Below are 20,753 nucleotides of genomic sequence, written 5' to 3' on the forward strand. Positions count from 1 at the left end.
ATTCCAGTAAATCTTTTGCAACTTCTTTATCTGGAACTAAAAGTCCGTCAAGGTTCAGGTTTTTATGGTTTTTCATGAAATGATTCCATAGATCCCTTTCGTCATCAAAGGGATGTTTACCGTCACTCCATACATAGTAAACAATGACAGCCAGTGAATATATGTCAGTTTTTTGTGAAGTTGGAAATCCAGGCACAAATGATTCAGGGGGTCTGTAACCGTCAGTACCGAGACCTTTTCGGGTGTAAACTGTTTGTGTCTTGGACTCTATGACTTCACTTATGCCAAAATCACCAATTTTGACAACTTTTTGATCCAGGGATAAAAACACATTATCAGGCTTAAGATCTTTGTGCACCACAAGTTTATCATGAATGTATGAAATTCCATCAAATAACTGTTTTGCAATATCAAGTGCAAGTTCAGGATCGAATGGGATTTCGGTTTTCTTTCGATTTTCAACAAAACCTCTCAAGTTGTCTTGGTTACATTTGTCCATTGCAATGTACATATATTTCATTGGACCTTGTTGGTATTCATCTGAATGAATCACAGAGACTACATGAGTGTGAGGGTTCAGTCGGTAAAGAATTTTTGCCTCTTCCACACTTTGTTTGTTGTATTGAACAAATTTTATCGCAATCGGACGAGTTCCATAAGTTGCACTCGGTATTTCTCCTTCATATACATCGCCATGGTTCGAAATTTTTTTATCTCGAAACAGCAAAATAGAATCGGAAAGTTTGATCGAATCTGAAAAAACAAAATTTGATAAGGTTTACAGATTTCCGCCCAACAGACCATTTGACCACAATGTGGCATTAAAGAGTTTAAGACTGTGATATTTAAGTTATGAGTTTAAAGTATTAATATACAAATAGGAGAAAATGATTGTTTAATTTCTTTCAACATCAAATTAAAGCATAGTTATATCAAATTAGACTTGCAATATTATTTTTATATTCATAGGTTCATCAAAAATAAATATAAACTAAGTACGCCACTATCACCTCTATCATCAGTTTGTAAGATCTTAATAAAGTTATAACTCGTTCCTCACCAGACATAGTAGGTCTTACCTGTATTCGTTAAGTTGGTTTCCGTACTGTTACAGGCAGAAATTTAACTTTCGTGAATTAACCTATTAGTTTTAGTTATTCTGGTCCCGATAAACATGTTCAGACTTGCTCTCGTTTATTTATTTGTTTATTTATATTAAGCGTCACTGACCGAGAGAAAGTTTGAAGTCTTGGCAATGATGGTGCAATACTCTCTTATATCAGCTGATTTGTATTCATGCCCTTGTTATTCTTATTGTATTATACTAAATGTCCTATTTATTAGTGTGGGAGACAGTGCAATGAGGCCTGGTCACATGAATTTCTTTGTTAGTAGCTGCGATTACTTTGCGGCATTGAGTTGCAAATTGTAGGGTTTTGATTATGCTAATTTAGAATTGTTAAGATGTTTAGGGTTATTTAGTAATATAGGTTCTAATTGAGTTGTATGTCGAAGGCTAATTATACTCTTTTATTGTTTTTGTGTCTTGTAGCTAAATTTAAGTACTGTTGTTGGGCTGGAGACACAAATATATTGTAACCACATCATACAATACACATACAATACATTTACATACAGACATCAAGTTTTGACATTCACTGTGTTACACTGCCGTTATACTTGCTGTGGAAATTTATCTATCTACTGTGGAACTTTTAACCTGACTGTGGAATTTTACTGGACTGTGACTTGTATATACTGTAAATATACTTTCATTACAAGTTCTTTCATACAAGTTGGATGTGTTTATGTGTGCGTTACTACTGTGTCGAGAGTTAGCTACGGAAGTAGATTGACAAGACAGCCCAATAATCAGAAATAGGACCTGTAGAACCTCTTAACTCTACATTAAGTTACAATATAAGTCTCGACTATTGTCTCGAAAGTTCGAAGTCAAGCAAAGACTGAAAGATGTCAATTGTTTCTGGATCCACTACTAAGTCATGTATGTCTGAAAGAGCAAAGGCAGAGAAGAGATTGCGACTTGCAAATTTAAGAAAGCAACAAATCTTGAAACAATCAGAGCTGAAACGTAGACAACTGGAGGTCGAGTCTGACATGAAACGTAAGCAATTTGAACTGGATTCTCAGACTTTAGCAGCTGAAGCAGATGCTGAAGAAGCTCAAATTGAGTATGATATGATGTCAAGTGCTAGCCATTCAAGACAAGGTTCAGTTATTGACGGCTCAACATTTTATGGATTTGAAGCTCAATCTAGTTCTGAGAAAGTTGTGAAGTCAACACCGATTACTGATCATTTAAAGTTATTAAGTCAAGATGATGTGGCTGATACGTCACTTCCGCCTCCTATGAAACCATCAAATGTGTCGGACTTTGATCTAGAGAAAGCAAATAGAATCTTGCGGCAATTTTTTACTCCTATGGCAAATGATGACAAAGGATGTATGTTGGATCCGAACGTTCCATTCATATCGTATGAGAATCAAGTTCCATCACCTGCGAAGAATTTGGTGAGTGATATTATGCATGATCATAGATTTGATGCCAGTACAAATCAGCATCTCATTCGCTTGAGTCCCACTGAAGTTAGAAATGTTCAAACTGAAGTGCCGAAAGTTGAACCTGTAAACAGGTCAGCAGCCCATGAAATTAAGATTGAGTCACCGGGTACTATAAGAAGCCATACTAAGATGGAATATGGTACGCCGGATCACACTGTTCATGCGATGGCGCAGCTGACGCAAGCTTTACAGGGAGGAATGCTGAATGTAGCAAATGTCATTAAGCAAGGTTTGATGTTCCCTCATATTAAGATGACAACATTTAAAGGAGAAATTCTTAAATATACAGAGTTTGTTCGAGAATTCAATACTTTTATTGGTTCGAGTCAATTGGATGTTGCTCAAAAATTGAATTGTTTGATTTCCAATTGTGAAGGTCCTGCTAAAGAAGCAATATTGTCATGTGGTTCTTTACCTGCAGAAAGAGGTTATGAACTGGCACGAAGTATTTTGCATCGAAATTATGGTCAGAGGCATCTCATAATTGATGCACATATGCAATTACTTACTGAAGGTCCCTCAATAAAGGCGAATGATGTTAATGCATGGGATGAATTGGTCACCCAGGCACGGAATTGCCTCATTGTATTCAAGGAATATGATGCCAGATGTAGTTTGGATGATTTAACTACATTAAGAAAGATTGTAAAGAGATTTCCAATACAACATTTATGGAAATTTGCTCACATTGCTAATGAGAAGTACACCAATGGAGATATTGTCAATTTTGATACTCTTCTTACATTTATGGAGACAGTTTCAAATGTGAATAGATCTGGATTTGGTGAGCTTGCACTTGAGACACAAAAAGGGAAGAGATATGTTGATAGTCCGAGTCAGCGGGGCAACCGCAGTGTGTCATCATTTCTCATTTCTGAAGAGTCATCTTCTAAAGCACCCACAGCTGATTCTAAGTTGAGTAATGCCACGTTGAGAAAACCACTACGAGAGTGCGTTGTGTGCAAATCTGATCATCAGTTGTGGAGGTGTGAAGAATTTAAGAAAAGGAAAGCCAAAGAGATGTTCGAGATTGTTTCCAGGAACAAGTTGTGTTTCAATTGTTTGCTTCCAGATCATTTTGCAAGCCAGTGCAAGTCAAATTATCATTGTAGAGCACCAGGTTGCAATAGAAGACATCACACACTGTTGCATGTTAATAAGAAGCCTGATTCAGTGAAACCAAATGGTAGTACAGATGTGCAATCACCTCAAGATGTGAGGTCTAATGAGGCCGGAGCTACGACCGCCAATGAGGCCGGTGTAACTTCGACTCAGTTGTGTGCTACTGAAGTTAAACCTGCCACCTTTATAAGAAGAAAGGTGGTTCCTGTGCGAGTATGGGGAACCGATAATCAATCATACGACACATATGGATTCATTGATGATGGCAGTAATGTTAGCATTATCAAAACTGAGCTTATGAAGAAACTTGGTTTACAAGGCAACAGCGACCCACTCGTAATTAAGACGTTGGGTGGAAAAATTGAACATAAATCAAGTCCTGAAGTGTCACTGAATATTCAAGGACTCAATGAAACTAGGATTATTCAGATGCATGGAGTTCGAGTGTTGGACGATCTTCCCTCGGATTTAGAATGCAACATACCGTCTAATAGTGCGATGGCGAAATACGAATACTTGAAAGATATCAATTTTCCAAATGCAAAGAATGCAAAAGTTGAAGTCCTGATTGGTGTAGATGTGCCTGAAGCTCATGCGTGTTATGGAATGCGACGTGGGAGTAATTCAGAGCCATTTGCTGTACATACTGGTCTTGGATGGGCATTATTCGGGCCGGATGGTAAATTTCATCAACCAATTTTAAAACATCTTGATTGGATTCATTTGGATAATGAAGAATTGCATGTTCAGATGGAGCAAGCTTTTCGGAATGAATTAAAGGATTCTAATGTCAGTGGATTTGACACTTTACCATCTATTGAAGACAAACAGGCTTTAAAGATCATGAATGATTCAATTTGTAAAGTGAATGGAAGATATCAAGTCAAAATTCCATGGAGGTCATCTGATATCGAGTTGCCTGATAATAAGCAAGTTGCTGAAAGAAGATTTGAGAATTTACAGAGACGTTGTGTCAAAGATTCTGGATATTATGAAAAATATAAAGCCAAGATGGATGAATACATCTCTAAAGGATATGCTAGTAAAATTGAAGACCAAGATTTGATACACAAGAAAAATACATGGTATATTCCTCACCATGGGGTTGGAGGAAAATTTCGAATTGTTTTTGACGCGTCTGCCAAGTGTAACGATATATCATTGAATGACAATGTTTTAAGCGGACCACCCGAAACAAGCAGTTTGTTTGGTGTCCTCACAAGATGTCGCGAAGAGAAAGTTCTGGTCATTGGTGATATTTCTGCAATGTATCATCAAGTGTTGGTTGCACCGGAAGACAGAGATTCTCTGCGGTTCCTTTGGTGGCAAGATGGAGATTACAATCAACCAGTTGCAGAGTATCGTTGGAATGTTCACATTTTTGGTGGCTCTTGGGCTCCTAGTGTATGCTGTTATGCCCTGAGGAGAGTTACTGTCGACAATCGAGATCACATGGACAAGGAAACTTTAGGTGCAATTAATGAAAATTTTTACGTCGATGATTTGCTTCGGTCAGAGCCAACCGTGGAAGATGCAGTTCATCGTATAAAGGATTTGTCCTCGCTTCTTGATGATTCGGGATTTCATCTTACTAAGTTTTTGAGTTCTCAACCTGAAGTTTTGGAAACTATCTCTGAAGCAGATAGATCACCTACTACAATAAGTTTTAATTTTGAAGAAAATATGTCACAGAAGGCATTGGGTTTACTGTGGGATGTATCTACTGATGCATTTCGTTTCGAAGTCAATATTGAGCAAAAACCATATACAAGACGTGGATTGTTGGCGATGCAAGCACAGATTTTTGATCCTCTTGGTATTTTGGGTCCTTTTTTGTTACCTATGAAGAGATTACTTCAACAATTATGTGCAGAGAATTTTACCTGGGATCAACAGTTACCTGATAAAGATATTGATTTATGGAAAAAGTGGATGGTTCAACTTCCTGAATTTAAAAGAGTTTCTATGCCAAGATGGTTCAAGAGCTCCAAATATGGTGATTGTACAATGCAGTTGCCTATTTACGGTGTCATCTTGAAGCTGTTTAATAATTTTGATTACTAGTGAACATTTCATGTTTTATTATGTTTAATATTGAAGTTGAAATTTCCTGTTGCCTGTAATTTGAATTATTTATAATTAACTCTGTGTTCCCAGAGTTATTTAGAGGCCGGAATGTTACAGGCAGAAATTTAACTTTCGTGAATTAACCTATTAGTTTTAGTTATTCTGGTCCCGATAAACATGTCCAGACTTGCTCTCGTTTATTTATTTGTTTATTTATATTAAGCGTCACTGACCGAGAGAAAGTTTGAAGTCTTGGCAATGATGGTGCAATACTCTCTTATATCAGCTGATTTGTATTCATGCCCTTGTTATTCTTATTGTATTATACTAAATGTCCTATTTATTAGTGTGGGAGACAGTGCAATGAGGCCTGGTCACATGAATTTCTTTGTTAGTAGCTGCGATTACTTTGCGGCATTGAGTTGCAAATTGTAGGGTTTTGATTATGCTAATTTAGAATTGTTAAGATGTTTAGGGTTATTTAGTAATATAGGTTCTAATTGAGTTGTATGTCGAAGGCTAATTATACTCTTTTATTGTTTTTGTGTCTTGTAGCTAAATTTAAGTACTGTTGTTGGGCTGGAGACACAAATATATTGTAACCACATCATACAATACACATACAATACATTTACATACAGACATCAAGTTTTGACATTCACTGTGTTACACTGCCGTTATACTTGCTGTGGAAATTTATCTATCTACTGTGGAACTTTTAACCTGACTGTGGAATTTTACTGGACTGTGACTTGTATATACTGTAAATATACTTTCATTACAAGTTCTTTCATACAAGTTGGATGTGTTTATGTGTGCGTTACTACTGTGTCGAGAGTTAGCTACGGAAGTAGATTGACAAGACAGCCCAATAATCAGAAATAGGACCTGTAGAACCTCTTAACTCTACACGTACATCTGATCTTAGCTGGTGGTTCATCACCACTTTCCTCGATTGCATGCTTTGTTGTTCCACCAAGGCTTTCCATAACAGTTCACATGTGTGGCTTCGTTACCGCACAAGTTATAGAAATTTTAAATGCGTTGAACCAATACCATTAACAGTATTTTTGTTTTTGTTTTTCTTTATACCCAATGAGATATATTACGATCGAAATGAAAGTTAATGTTAGCATGAAATAGCAATGCTTAATACATGCATTTTCAAAGAAACTTCACTGTATTTCATTCCTTGTGCAAATATTTTCCATTAAAGCAAAATCTTATGTCCTCAATTGTTCCTGACACCCACGACTGCTTGTCTAATGCCATATTCTGTGCAAAACGTGTGGAATTTATGTAGTTTGGTTATACACGTCTTAGTTTGGTTTATCAAAAGGTCATAAACTCGTGCCTGCCTCCTTACGTTGCACCTAAATACACACTAAGTACCTTCTAGCGCTTGACTAAACAGTAGCGAAGAGAATGAATTGCTCAAACTTTTGGACAAAACAAGATGGTGAATTTACTGTGATTGTAGTGTGATATCGACACTATAATACCAAGAAATGGTGAAGTTCCGAAGATGAAAATGAATATGGTCTGAATGATCATATCCTAATTAAGAATAACTTCTTAATTGTTTTTCAATTTACTTTACAAAAAGACCTTATTATGTGATGAAAATTATTGGGGTGAACAAACATCGTTTAAGTGTTTCGCAAAAATTTTATAGGTCGCACAGAATGTACCAATTTCACACAAAGTACTATAATTATTCTACTTGTCTAGACTTAAGAATCTAAACACAAACATTAAAACTAGTGAAAAAAATAAACCCAACGATTTCAAAAAATAGATTGGATTATGTAACGGCGCGCTTGCATAACAATGCTGGCTTGACAGGGGTCGCGGGTTGTTTACTTCGCCCCATTTTCAGATTTCACTCAAATTTGTTAATTCTACAGCTTGTTCAATTCAAACCAAGTTAAATGGAAAACAAACTGGAAGAAAAAATTCAAAACAAGAGTCAAAACTGACTATTGCTGTACAGGTTTAGGTAAGGATTTTATAAATTCACAATTCCTAATGTGTTCGATTCATTACGTTTCTGGTTTCGCTCGTCCTTGTTCTAAATCTGAGCTATAATAAAGCGCGTAATAAATTGGTCAGTGCCCCTTCTATCGCTAAACCTGCATATTCTACTCATGTCTGATTCTCTGTTCAGAGCAAAAGTCGAAAACACCTCATTGAGGATAATATGAAATTGCTTAAGCATTCAATTTACCTGAAAACAACATGACCGTATTATGTGGTAGAAATTACTGGCGTGTACAGGCAACGTATCAGTGGTTTGTACCGAGTGTTTGTTGAGCTCCAATGAGGTAATAATGCAAATAAAAAATAACCTCGCGTTTGTTTGTCTTGGGTGTTGTTTTGAGCAAATACGTGGAACGCTTTATTACTATTTATGGGAGACGTGTAAGCCCTCGCTATTTTCGAATTTACGAGCCCATTTATTTGTCATTTGCCATGCTGTGAGAAGACATGAAATAAATGTGGTTCTACATTTCAACTATAGCTACAGTCGAAGCATTGTTATAAGTGTATTATTGTACTCTTTCTCGTGTTTATATAATCTTTTTTCAGGCCAATATCTGCTTTTCCTCATCCTTATTGGGAGCAAAATGTGGAACCCCCCTTGTAAAACTGTTTTGTATTCTTGGTTCATCCCCACGAGCTGCCATTTATGGAGAAATTTAGTACAGCTATCTGATATCGCCATTATTTAATTCGTTCATTACTAACTTAGGTGAAACTTAGCAGTTCAAATTTAATATACAAGATCGGTTAAACATTCCCATCTTTGCGCCAAATATATCTAATTGAACAGAAAAGCTGTAAGTGGCATGAATATGTGTTGTGAATAAAAAATTCTTTAGTTTTAACCAACGAAATCAAATAAATATTTCCACAAAATCAATCTTTTGCCTTGCGATGCTTCCGTCTAAGTCCGACAAAAAAATAAAATTTTTCTGCTTGTTATTCACCTTAATTCAAGCTATACCGAGATCAAGCGACGAGAAATATTGCGGGCGTATATGAAATCCCCCGAAATCTGTCACTGAATCTTTTACGCTGATATTACCAGGCTAGTATACAACATTACCCAGTGTCTAACTTAGGAAGAACTTTTTGTTTTATTTTCCAAAAAATAGATTTTTGTTAATTTGATAATTCATTAAATACAATTCAGGGGTGGCCAACCTTTCACATACCATGCGCCACGTTTTAAACATAATGTTTCAGATGCGCCGTAAATCTCTTGTATTCGAACGCCTAATGTCCGCTCCTTGTTGAAATTGTATAAATTTATAATACACACACACATATATACACACGTATATGTAGTTTTTACAATTTACAACTCCACATGAATAGAAATTAAGCAAGGAAGTATAATAAATAAAACTGATCAATTTTATTTAAGTACCGCCTTTATGAGACTTTTGCTGCTGTTTTACTTTCGAAGTTTTTTTATTCTTGGAGTTAAGTTTGTTACTGAGAGGAGCAGTGCATTCTTCAAATTTCAAATCTGTAAGTCTTGACCTCGCTTTGCTTTTAATTAGTTTCATGGCAGAAAAATGTTTTTTCACATCTATATGTCGTTCCGAAACGACATATAAAACCCTGGGCAAATTTTTTCAGTTCTGGAAAATTTTCACGGGGTAACGATTGCCAGGACTTGATTATGTCAGATGCACTTGGGACTGAAGAAAGCTCATCAAATTTAATTTTCAATGATGGATGAGTTTTCAAGTCAATTAGTTCCAATTGTATATTGCTTGGCATCTTCATTATGGTTAGTTCACTAAGTGAAAATGGGTTTATGTTACTTATGTTACTGCCCCCACCCGGCCAAGGGTAGAGTACTCTACCCTCGGTTCCAATTGGCCTTTGCTAATCAGCTGTTTGGCCTAGCGTCGCGTGATTTTACTCCAGGCTTTTTCGAGATTAGTACTTGCGTCACAGCAAGCGATTTTACGCTTCGCTTTTGTTGACAACGGTCATTTGAAGTTTGGATGAAAAAGGTGGTATTTAGGGGTCATTTTCAGCATGTTGTGGGTTGATTTATAATAAATTGTTTAGGCTTTGGCAATTCAACTGGTTGTTCAATGGTTATTGGGAGATATTTGGGAAGTCTGGGCAGTGGAAAATCCATGTTTCAAGCTGATAAATGACGATTTTCTATTTTCTCCAAAAGTTCTGAACTTTTTACTTCAGTAGGGAAAAAATAGAGAATTTTACTAATTTTTGCTAAAACTCCAGAATGAATGTCATAAAGTCCGTCCAAAAGCTAACGTCGATAATCGCCTGTTGTTTCTAATTCCAACAAGCCGTAAGTGGGCGACGTGGAGTAAGGAGAATAGATTTTAGGTACAATCAAAAGTCACCATGTAAATCGCAAAAAAACGGCTTGGCGTGGAGAAGCCAAGTGCAATTAACAATTTTGGCATGAAAAGGGTTAAAGATGCAATGCGCCACCTCTAATCATGCAATGCGCCACGTTTGGCGCATGCGCCAAAGGTTGGCCACCCCTGAAATACATGCTTAGTTCATCCACGACTCGAACTTATTTAAATTCCTAATGCAGGGATCTGATTCGAATCACTGCAACCTAAAATAACTAAGTTTTTGAGTCGCTTGTAATCTCAACGCACGAACAATCTGTTATAACAACGGAATTTTTATTTTTTGCCATTATTTCGAACCATCGAAGATAATGTCTCTTGCATTCATTTGAACACTTGGGGGCGTATCAGACCGGCTATTTCCACACCACTACGCAAAATGAAGATGGTTGGAATCTCTGTATCGCCATATCCTGGAATTTGAGCAGACATTATATGACTGAGGAACTAATTAAGCAATATCTCTCATGTTTAGGTGTTTCTACGTTTTATCATATTTTGTTGAAAGGTAGGTTTTTTGATGATGAAAACGAGCGTTTCATTGTCTACATTGCCACATAGCGTTGTCAGTAAAAATTTTACCACGCTGTGGCTTTTGTCCAATCCTAAATATAGTTAAGGTCTTGCCTTATTTGTTATTTTTCAAAAGTCTGACACAAATATTAGTTTGAAACAAATTCCCAAACTTTCAGACTTTCTCAAAGAATTATAGTTCCCAAATATTCTGGCATACTTTCAACGGATGTCAGTCCCTAATTCTTTTGGCATGCTTTAGCATTTTCTAGTGCTCAAGTCGGAATCTTCTTAGGATGTCAATTTCACGTATGCTCATTATATACTGTCAACGTTAATCACTGTTGGATTTATTCATTACTGTTAGAATTAAAATCACGGGTGTCGCTGCTCGATAACCAGTAATGTTGTACCACGTCTCCCTTCACTCTGAATTAATATTTTTCTTCTTTTTATGTATTGTTTATTCGTGAAGTGTACTTTAGTATGGTGGAAAAATAAAGTACTGTTTGATTGCTTGCCACTGCACCCCTGATTACCCTGAGTGAATTCGCAGGTTCGAGTCCTGTGGGCGATAATTACGCGCGAGAGCTTCCTCCACCGTAAAGTTTATGCATCTGAAACAAATAATAAGTGGCTAACCAATCCCATACTCAACATGGACTGATACCCGGACCAGAGTCCGTGGTTCACCATGTGAATATTCGACCTCAACGACTTTCCTGTCCCCCAGGATGAATATGTAAATCCTATCCGGCGCTACAGTTGTTACCAAGAATGTGGAAACTTGAGTCGAAAATCACTGCTTGAAGTTGGAGATCAAAATTTGCAACGTCTTATCATTTAAGATAAAGTTTTAGTGAAAATGTAAAACCGACAATAAATTAATACCATATTTTCAATAGAAGCGTCTTCCTCGACACAGAATAAATTGGTAATATCCCATCCTATCCTGAATGATGCATGCTAACCAACATTTTCAACCGAAACTAAATAAACGAAACGTCAATGCTTGTGACGAGTTCATGTGTCGAAATAACACTTTTCATCTTTAAACCAAAACGTTTTTTTATCGAAATGAATGATGGTAATTTTCCAACAGTAGATATCGCTGAAGAGTATGATTAGTTTAAAGTGCACAGAGGTGGGTTCGAATTCCTATTAGGACACAAGTCAGTCTACTGTTAAATCAATAATGTAACTGTTATAAAGCAAGAAGAATAGGTAAATATAGTAAGAATCGAGCAAAACAGTCAGGGTGTGGAGCAAAGAAACAGCGAGTAGTAATAAGTGAGTCCGTGGGCGAAAAGCAGGCGAGGATCGCAAGAATCGAGCAAGTGGCTTTATAGATATGGTCAACAATGAGGCAATAAATAGGATTAATAAGTAGGCAAATGGCATGCAGGAGACGAGGCAAGCAGCAGACGACGCAGGTGGCATAGCCAAATCGATATAAGGGCTAAAACAATGGGGTAAAAAATAATGAGTGAGCCGATTGCATGGTAGGTAGGGCAAGCGAGGTGGCAAGCAGTGCTCTCTTACACAAAATGAAGGAGTGTCATGTAGGGAGTTACAGGGGCGATATCAGAGTAATGGCAAAGAAAAAGTGAGTCTCATGTAACAGGAGGAATACAGCGTAAATAGTCCGGAGAGCAGCGAGCAACGAGAGTCGGCAATGGTCGTAGGAATCAAGCATAACACTCAAGAAGAACTAGCCAATCGACACCTGATAGAACGAAAAGGATATATAACGTATATACGTGGCTTTTATACTACTAAGTCTCCAAAATAATGTCGCTGAAAGCATACATAAATGTATATATATGTCCCCCTATTCCTGGTTTTTATACTACTGAGTCTTCCTAATTACGTCGTTGCATACACTTATAAATGTATAAATATATATACGTCCCTCTATTCCTGGTTTCATTACCACTGAGTCTTCCTAATTACGTCGTTGCATACACTTATAAATGTATATATATACGTCCCTCTATTCCTGGTTTTATACCACTAAGTCTCCCTAATTACCTCGTTACATACACTTATAACTGTATAAATATATATACGTCCCTCTGTTCCTGGTTTTATTACTACTGAGTCTTCCTAATTACGTCGTTGCATACACTTATAAATGTATATATATACGTCCTCCTATTCTTTATCCGGATTGATTTTCTCACGGAAAAATGTAAAAATTCGACTAACAAACCTTTTCACTGCTCTTTACGAAGGAATGACATTTCAAAAACAAGACGTCATAGATTACATTGTATAAACAAACAACTAATTTAAAAGGAGGAGAGGTAATGACGTTATCAGGAGACAGAGACGCAAAGACCAAAGATATTACGTCATATTCGGAACATCACCACGAAGAGACACATACTGCCTGCCAAAAGGTTTTAGAAAAAATACAAAAAAAATATGAAAAATTAGATAATTCGTGTTTGGTATGTAGTTGGGATTCTTGGATCCTGGATCCTCCAGACACATAAATTACTGAAAACATAAAATCCATCACTCAGAAAATTGTAGAATTCACCTCGACCGTTAGTACTTGCATACCCCTGCCGTATATCGTTAGCTAGCTGCGGTGCAAGTTACGCAATTACTTAGGTTGTCTAACTAAAATTAATCTTAAACAAAATACAAGAACGAGTTTACTTATTTACACGTCATTCAACACCCGCCCCATACCCTCCTCCCTGGATACCCCACTAGACTCAACTAATTTATTTTTTAGGCTCATAAAATCCAAAAACGACGTTATTAGGGAGACGTATATATATATATATATATATATATATATATATTCGAATATATATGCAACGAGTTTATTAGGGAGACTTTGTGGTATAAAAAACAGTAATAGGGGGACGTATATATACATTTATATATGTTTGCAACGACGTTATTAGGGAGACGTATATATATATATATATACGTCTCATATTACTGGTTTTTATACGACCAAGTCTCCCTAATAACGTCTTTGCATACATATATAAATATAAATATTCGCCCCCCTATTACTGCTTTTTATACTACTATGTCTCGCTTATAACGTCGTTGCATACATATATAAATGCATATATACGTCCCAGTACTAATGGTTTTGGTACTCCTGTAGTATGTAAACCAAGATGGCGGACACCGGAAGTAGTTTATGTACCATGTTAGGGCTAGGCCATAATTTCAGGTACAAATACTTTGAGAGTCACTTGGCACACATACTAACCTGGTACACATACTACGTTCTGGTTCCCGCCATATTGGTTCACATACTTCTAGATCGCCCTGGTTTCCAAAATAGTCTCCAAAATAATATGGTAGCAAAAATATAAAAATGTATATATACGTCACTTTATTACTGGTTTTATACTATTAATTCTACCTAATAACGTCTATACTTACCACTCCGCATGTACGATTCCATTCTACCAACCCCAACTATCCACACAAATCACAAATTATAAAATTTTTCATATTTTTTTGTGTATTTTTTCTAAAACCTTCACCGGAGTCTTTTTGACAGGCAGTATGTGTGCCTTCGTGGTGATGCTCCGAATATGACGTAATATCTTTCGTCTTTGCGTCTCTGTCTCCAGATGACGTCATAGCTTCACCTCCTTTTTCTAAATAAAAATAAAATTATTTATTAGATTCGATCTTGTCCGCCTCATTTCGGAAATTTATATTTCTTTATTTAGAGATTGCGATTCTAACCACATATTTCTTTGATAAAACCTACTTTCGCCTTACTATCTGTTATTTGTAATTTATCGTTAACTGGGTATTTTTTATTTTTGTGGTGGGGTGACAAATTAAAAAAACAAATTATTGACAAATTATAAAAAACGGGCGCGTCATAAAAAGTTTGAGAACCACTGGATAAAAAATTAAGTAGATTTTTGTTAAATAAAATATAAATTAACATTTTGTACTCCACTAGTGTTGCATCTTTTAATAATAGCTTGTTTAACATTATCGGTCCATTACCTTTGTTGTGTTATTTGAATCAATTTCCTTTTCATCAAACCCGCTAGGTGTCTTCAAATCAATTTTTCCGTATTGTTTTGTCAAGTCTGTCTATAATTTTACTTATATGAAAACGAAACAAAAAAAGTCTGTGTACCCCCTCTTCCGCTTCAATGTAGCATAAGTAACTCGAGACATCGTCGAGTATACTGTTGAATACGAGGAGATAAATCAACTCAATTTCAATGTAAAATAATATTGGCTGTGTTCGGCATTGCAAGCAAATTTACATAACTGTTGATAGTTTAACATTTCCTCCGCAATCTAAGTCGGGTATGAACTACTACGGTGCAAAACAGATTGCAGAGCCCGCCTAATGAAGCGGCATTTTTTATAGCGATACAATGCGCATTTCGCTTGATCAGGGCTTGCACAATCGGCCACTGCTGGGTAAATAGTTTAGAACAGTGGTTCTCAACCCTTTTTCATCCGTGGCTCACTACCGTTGCGTAAATAATTCTGTGGCTCATAAAACCTTTTTATGTAACGAAAAAACCAAATAAAAAAAAATTTCGTAAAAATAAACACATCTACTTTATTAATGAAATAAGAAATATCACTCAGTTGCAAAAACACCATTATCATTAATTGCTACTACGATCAAAATTTAACTAAGTTATCAAATACTCAGCCAATTTTATTAGGCATGTGGCTCACCCAAGAAGGTGCTGTTGCGACAAAATATAAAATTTAAAACAAATACTCACAAAAACCTTTATTTCGTCGTCAAAGTCTTTGAATGAATGTAAAATAAATTTACAAAAACAAACGCTAAAACATCTCTATGACGTCATAGTAAATTTACAAAAAAATAGCAAATAGGTGAAATTCTGGATTTTAAAATTACCTTTATTTTGCAAATTTTGTTATTAAACTTCGACACTAAGTAGATTTCCTGTCATCAATTTCAATATTTCAAAAAGCGAGTATTCATCGTTCGTCACTAGGAAATATATATAGTACACATACAATATAATATATTCCACAGATGTAATTTTTTATTTGCATTTTCATGATTCTGCAAATATTAGTTTTCTGCACTGCGACTTTTTCATCTTGTTGCTAGAGTGAAAAAAAATGGGTAAACGCCGGTGAGAAAATTTACGAAATGTGATGTGAAATTTTTGTCTACACGCTGCAGCTTAAATTAACTTTCTACGAACAGGGGTTAAGGTTATACAAGCCACCAAAGTACAATTCTCGGAAGACGAATCTGCTATCGAACGACCAGTGCGCCGATAGCAGACCACCGATTTGAAGCCTCCAATAGTAGGTGGTCGATCTGGTGGTCATAAGTAGTTGGGAAGACTACCGGTACAAGGAGGGGGGGGGGGAGATTAGGTAAATATTCAATAAAATGAGCTAAGTAGTCTAAACAAAAAGGCTAAACCCATCACTCTGATCAATGAACGTTTTTTTTTTTTTTGAAAACTTTCATACAACTGTTTCTTACTAGTTGGAAAAAATAAACTTGACTTAGTCTGTAGAAATAAAAATCATGCACAAGACAAATAAATAATGAAAGAAAAACTAAATGTTGATACTTTTCCAGAATTCATGATCAACAACCTGCTGAATTGTTAGTCGTTGGTCTTTATCTTTGTGCATCATTCTTGTGAGCAAATCAAACGCTAAGTCAGGGTTAGGAATCAGTAAATCACTTGGATCCAAAGCTACTCTAAAATCTAAGATTGGCCCATGGACAATCGGTTTATTAGACCACAATTCATACAAGATGTAACCCAAAGATAAAATATCATTTTGAAAGCTGGCATTATACCAGAAAAAACTTGAAAAACAAAGTTTCACATTTTGCATGTCAAGTGAAAACAGAATATTGGTTTTAAATATTCCATGAGCAATATTATGTTTATGCAAATGTTGTAGACCACTAACTAACTGTTTTGCATGTATGAGAGCAAGTCTAGGATCAAAAAGAATTTTGTTTTTCTTTCTCTCTTTATAATAATTATCAAGAGTTTGGAACTGGCATCTATCAGTAGCAGCAAAAATTTGACTTGTTTCAATCAAACGACCACTAGCAATAACAGAGAGTACGTTTGAATGAGGTGGAAGTTGCTGAAGAGCTTTTAGTGTGTGGAAAAAGCCTCTATTCCGCGTAGAATACACCCATATTGCTGAAGGTTCTGTAACTGAATTTGGAAGTTGCCGTTGACCTTCGTAAACTGTGAAATCCAATCCTTTAGCCAATACTACTCGTATATGAACCACATTGTCTTTATACCACAAGATGTCATCAGTAAGTTGTATTCGATCTGGAAATGTCACATTTAAAAAATAAATTTGAATTGAAAAACAATTTATAATAAACCTTGTGGGTCAAATGACAATTCAAAGCATGGTCCCGGTAGTATAAAGTTCAAAACACTTTTAGTTTGGCACAATATGTCATAATATTTGGAAAAAAATTGAAGAAATACGAATGCCAGCACTAATACCTTTAGTTTGCAATGCCACTATATTTTGAAAATTAAAGCCATGCGCTCATTGTTTTATGGTAAAAATGTAGTATCCGTATTAGGTGTTCAAATAAACCGAATGAGCGAATTAAATAATTGCGGTGTATGTGCAGGCACCTCGGAACCAATACTTAATTATGATGAGCTCAAACCCAAATAATTAACTGTCGGTAGACGAAAAGGCAGAATACATTTTTCCACAGATTTGTTTTTGATGGTGCACGAACATTTACGGTAATACGCAAATTCATGAATTAAACTTTACTAAATTCAAATTTTTTCAAATTATACAATGAAACTCTTAACCGATAGAGTTTTTTGAGTTAAATTCAAATGCAAAAAAAAAGTTAATATGCTTCAATACAAGGAATGTTGAAATCAACCTTTCTTACTTTTTGAGTTCAGAGCTGCCTTTCTATTCTTTTCTTTGGCTTCAAGATATTTTGCAAAGTGGAAATTATTAACAAGCTTTGATAATGAAGTTGCAACTTGTGAAAAATGACTGAAATTAGATTGATTAGTTTTTGTACGAAAAGTTATTTGATTGTTACGAATAAGTTTTATTACCTATTGGTATGGTCCATCCCTACATGATAACAGCCATGTTAGATACACAAACGAAAATATATATTCATACCAACATGCTTAATCAAGGATAAGTGTGACCTGGATTTTTATTTTGAAGCTATGTTTATTTTAGATTTGGTATTGCCTCATTCGAACAAATACTTCTGCAGTGGGAACTATTCTTCGTAAATCTAAAATATATTGTTCACGGAAAATATTTGTGAGACAGCCACAATTTGTGAAACACATACAAAACATGGCTGGCTCAATAGACAAGGGTTGTATTTGCTACCGCGAAAATAAAATATGGGTCGATTTCCTACGACCTATATATACCCTTGTTTGATAATTCGCAAGCTAGAAACCAAGTTTATTGGAATGTGTAAATAGGAACATTCGAGTAGAACGAACAAATTGCTGACTTCTCAATGCTGTATATAGGGGTCATGTAACATGTAACCACCGGTCGGTCACGGCTTCCTCCACTATAAAGCCCACGCATCTGAAACAAATAAATGGTTAACTAATCCCATACCCGACATGGACTGCTAACTGAACGAGAGGCAGTGGTATGCAATATGATTAAGCCGTTTATCGACTTGCCTCTCCTCGTTGATAAAAATTATAACTCAGCCTTTTTGCAAAAGCAAGTTGGGAACATTTATGAATGAAAACTGCAAACGAGTAATAATCAAATAATACAGCAAAATAAATACACAAACCTTTTAGTTTTCTTTTTTGTTGGCAAATCTGATTTGAAAGTTCCATTTTTAAAATGTGGAAGCAAAAGTTCGTCTTTGATGCTTGTTTGAGACTCGCCAGGTGCAGATTCTTCCTGTAGATCTCGGAATAATAAACCTGAACAGAAAGTTTTCTTTGATAAGTGTTTAATTTCAGATAGCAATAGGGCAATATCTCAAAAACCCCTTACTATAAGGAAACGTTTCCAAACACAGGGAAAAAAGTAAAATAACAAAAAGGTTGGGAACCACAGCTATAAGTTATTGAGGGGAAAATAAAATGAAAAAAATATCGCAAACTTCACGACGCGCAGATTAGAAATAGCAGTTAAATTACAATGTATATGTCAATGGCCCGATCCCCAGCACATCTAGTTGACCAACCATCAAAATACCCATGTATTTACATTTCAATCAATTTTTCTTACCTTTTACATTCGGTGGAGCCATATATTTATGAGAGAGAACCTCGTTTATTATTGGACGTTTACGAGGAACAAACTGCAGCATCCATTCCAGTAAATCTTTTGCAACTGCTTTATCTGGAACTAAAAGTCCATCCAGATTCAGGTTTTTATGGTTTTTCATGAAATGATTCCATAGATCCTTTTCATCGCCAAAGGGATGTTTTCCGTCACTCCATACATAGTAAACAATGACAGCTAGTGAATATATGTCAGTTTTTTGAGAAGTTGGAAATCCAGGCACAAATGATTCAGGAGGTCTGTAACCGTCAGTACCGAGACCTTTTCTGGTGTAAACTGTTTGTGTCTTGGACTCGATGACTTCACTTATGCCAAAATCACCAATTTTGACAACTTTTTGATCCAGGGATAAGAACACATTATCAGGCTTGAGATCTTTGTGCACCACAAGTTTATCATGAATGTATAAAATTCCAGCAAATAACTGTTTTGCAAAATCAAGTGCAAGTTCAGGATCGAATGGGATATCGGCTTTCTTTCGATTTTCCACAAAACCTCTCAAGTTGTCTTGGTTACATCTGTCCATTGCAATGTACATATATTTCATTGGACCTTGATGGTATTCATCTGAATGAATCACAGAGACTACATGAGTGTGAGGGTTCAGTAGGTAAAGAATTTTTGCCTCTTCCACACTTTGTTTGTTGTATTGAACAAACTTTATTGCAATCGGACGAGTTCCATAAGTTGCACTCGATATTTCTCCTTCATATACATCACCATGGTTCGAAATTTTTTTATCTCGAAACAGCAAAATAGAATCGGAGAGTTTGATCGAATCTGAAAAGCAACAAAAAAAAACATCCAAGGAAACAAGCAATATTTGATAAGATTTACAGACTTTTTGGCCCGAAGACGTTTTGACCAGGATGTGGCATTAGAGAGTTTGTGTTATGCATTTAAAATATTAATATGCAAATACAAGTCGACTGAAATCATACTCATAATTTGAAATATCTTACGCCAACTGGTAGTCCGAAGTATCTCGGAGTCAGTATAGCTTTGATATAGGTGCTTTGATATACGCTTTTGTAGGTTTGATTGATCAAGAAACATTTTGATTGCTAGTTTCATATTTATTCCAATGAATTTTTATATAATGAAACTCAAGGTATCACTTAATTTGAAATGTTTGAAACCTGATAAGATTACTGTTCAACAGATAAAACATTCTATTTATGCTTATCGCTTATTCTAATATTTATGTTATATTTTTGACTAAAGCAGAAAATCAATCACCTGTATTTGTTAAGCTGCTTTCCGTACATCTGATCTTAGCTTGTGGTTCATCACCGCTTTCCCCAATTCCATGCTTCGTTGCTTCACCAAAGTTTTCCATGAACCCAATTGGATCAGGTCTGTAGAGTCTGTGTGTCTTCAACTTTTTTTATCCAATCTATATATATCCATAGGGATAGAAACATTCCATATCATCGTTCCGTCATCATTTGCGCGGTAAAGTTAAATTACCAATAGACATTTTTATTTTATGTTAACATGAGAAAGTGAAAAATAAATTTAAACAGAAAAATACAAATCCAATATCAATATTTCAAAAAGCGACCAATGCTTGTAGTTAGGATCCCCCTATTTATTTATATATACCATTTATTTATTCATACGAGGCTCATGATGGCCAAAACCTAGGCCCGCGACCCACATGTGCCCGCCGCTTCATTATGTGTGACACGCGTCGCATTTGCGAGATGGTGAACAAAAATCCTATTTGGTGTTGTTTCGTCA

The 20,753-nt window shown here is 35.8% G+C and overlaps 2 protein-coding genes across 2 annotated transcripts; one reads left to right on the forward strand and one right to left on the reverse strand.

The window, feature by feature from the left end:
* Positions 1–1,971: 1,971 nt before the first annotated feature.
* Positions 1,972–5,769, forward strand: LOC144427238 (uncharacterized). The gene has a single exon (XM_078116113.1). It carries the CDS (start codon positions 1,972–1,974, stop codon positions 5,767–5,769), a length of 3,798 nt encoding a protein of 1,265 aa, XP_077972239.1.
* Positions 5,770–15,320: 9,551 nt separating this feature from the next.
* Positions 15,321–20,475, reverse strand: LOC120340064 (uncharacterized). The gene is made up of 5 exons (XM_078116226.1): positions 20,250–20,475; positions 18,954–19,790; positions 18,508–18,643; positions 17,611–17,720; positions 15,321–17,014 (listed from the first exon to the last, which is right to left on the reverse strand). The coding sequence occupies exons 1-5, from the start codon at positions 20,347–20,349 to the stop codon at positions 16,269–16,271; spliced, it is 1,929 nt and encodes a 642-aa protein (XP_077972352.1). The 5' UTR covers positions 20,350–20,475; the 3' UTR covers positions 15,321–16,268.
* Between the last annotated feature and the right edge of the window lie 278 nt (positions 20,476–20,753).

The sequence above is a fragment of the Styela clava genome, chromosome 9 (assembly GCF_964204865.1).
Source record: "Styela clava chromosome 9, kaStyClav1.hap1.2, whole genome shotgun sequence".
Classification (NCBI taxonomy): Eukaryota; Metazoa; Chordata; class Ascidiacea; order Stolidobranchia; family Styelidae; genus Styela; species Styela clava.

What these genes read in the sequence shown, in the direction of transcription:
- LOC144427238 (XM_078116113.1), top strand. Translation starts at nt 1,972, where the DNA reads ATGTCAATTGTTTCTGGATCCACTACTAAGTCATGTATGTCTGAAAGA.
- LOC120340064 (XM_078116226.1), bottom strand. Translation starts at nt 20,349, where the DNA reads ATGGAAAACTTTGGTGAAGCAACGAAGCATGGAATTGGGGAAAGCGGT. An exon ending in AAGCAGCTTAACAAATACAG is followed by an intron (nt 19,791 to 20,249) that starts GTGATTGATTTT and finishes GTTGCTTTTCAG; the next exon opens with ATTCGATCAAACTCTCCGAT. An exon ending in GGCTCCACCGAATGTAAAAG is followed by an intron (nt 18,644 to 18,953) that starts GTAAGAAAAATT and finishes CTTTCTGTTCAG; the next exon opens with GTTTATTATTCCGAGATCTA.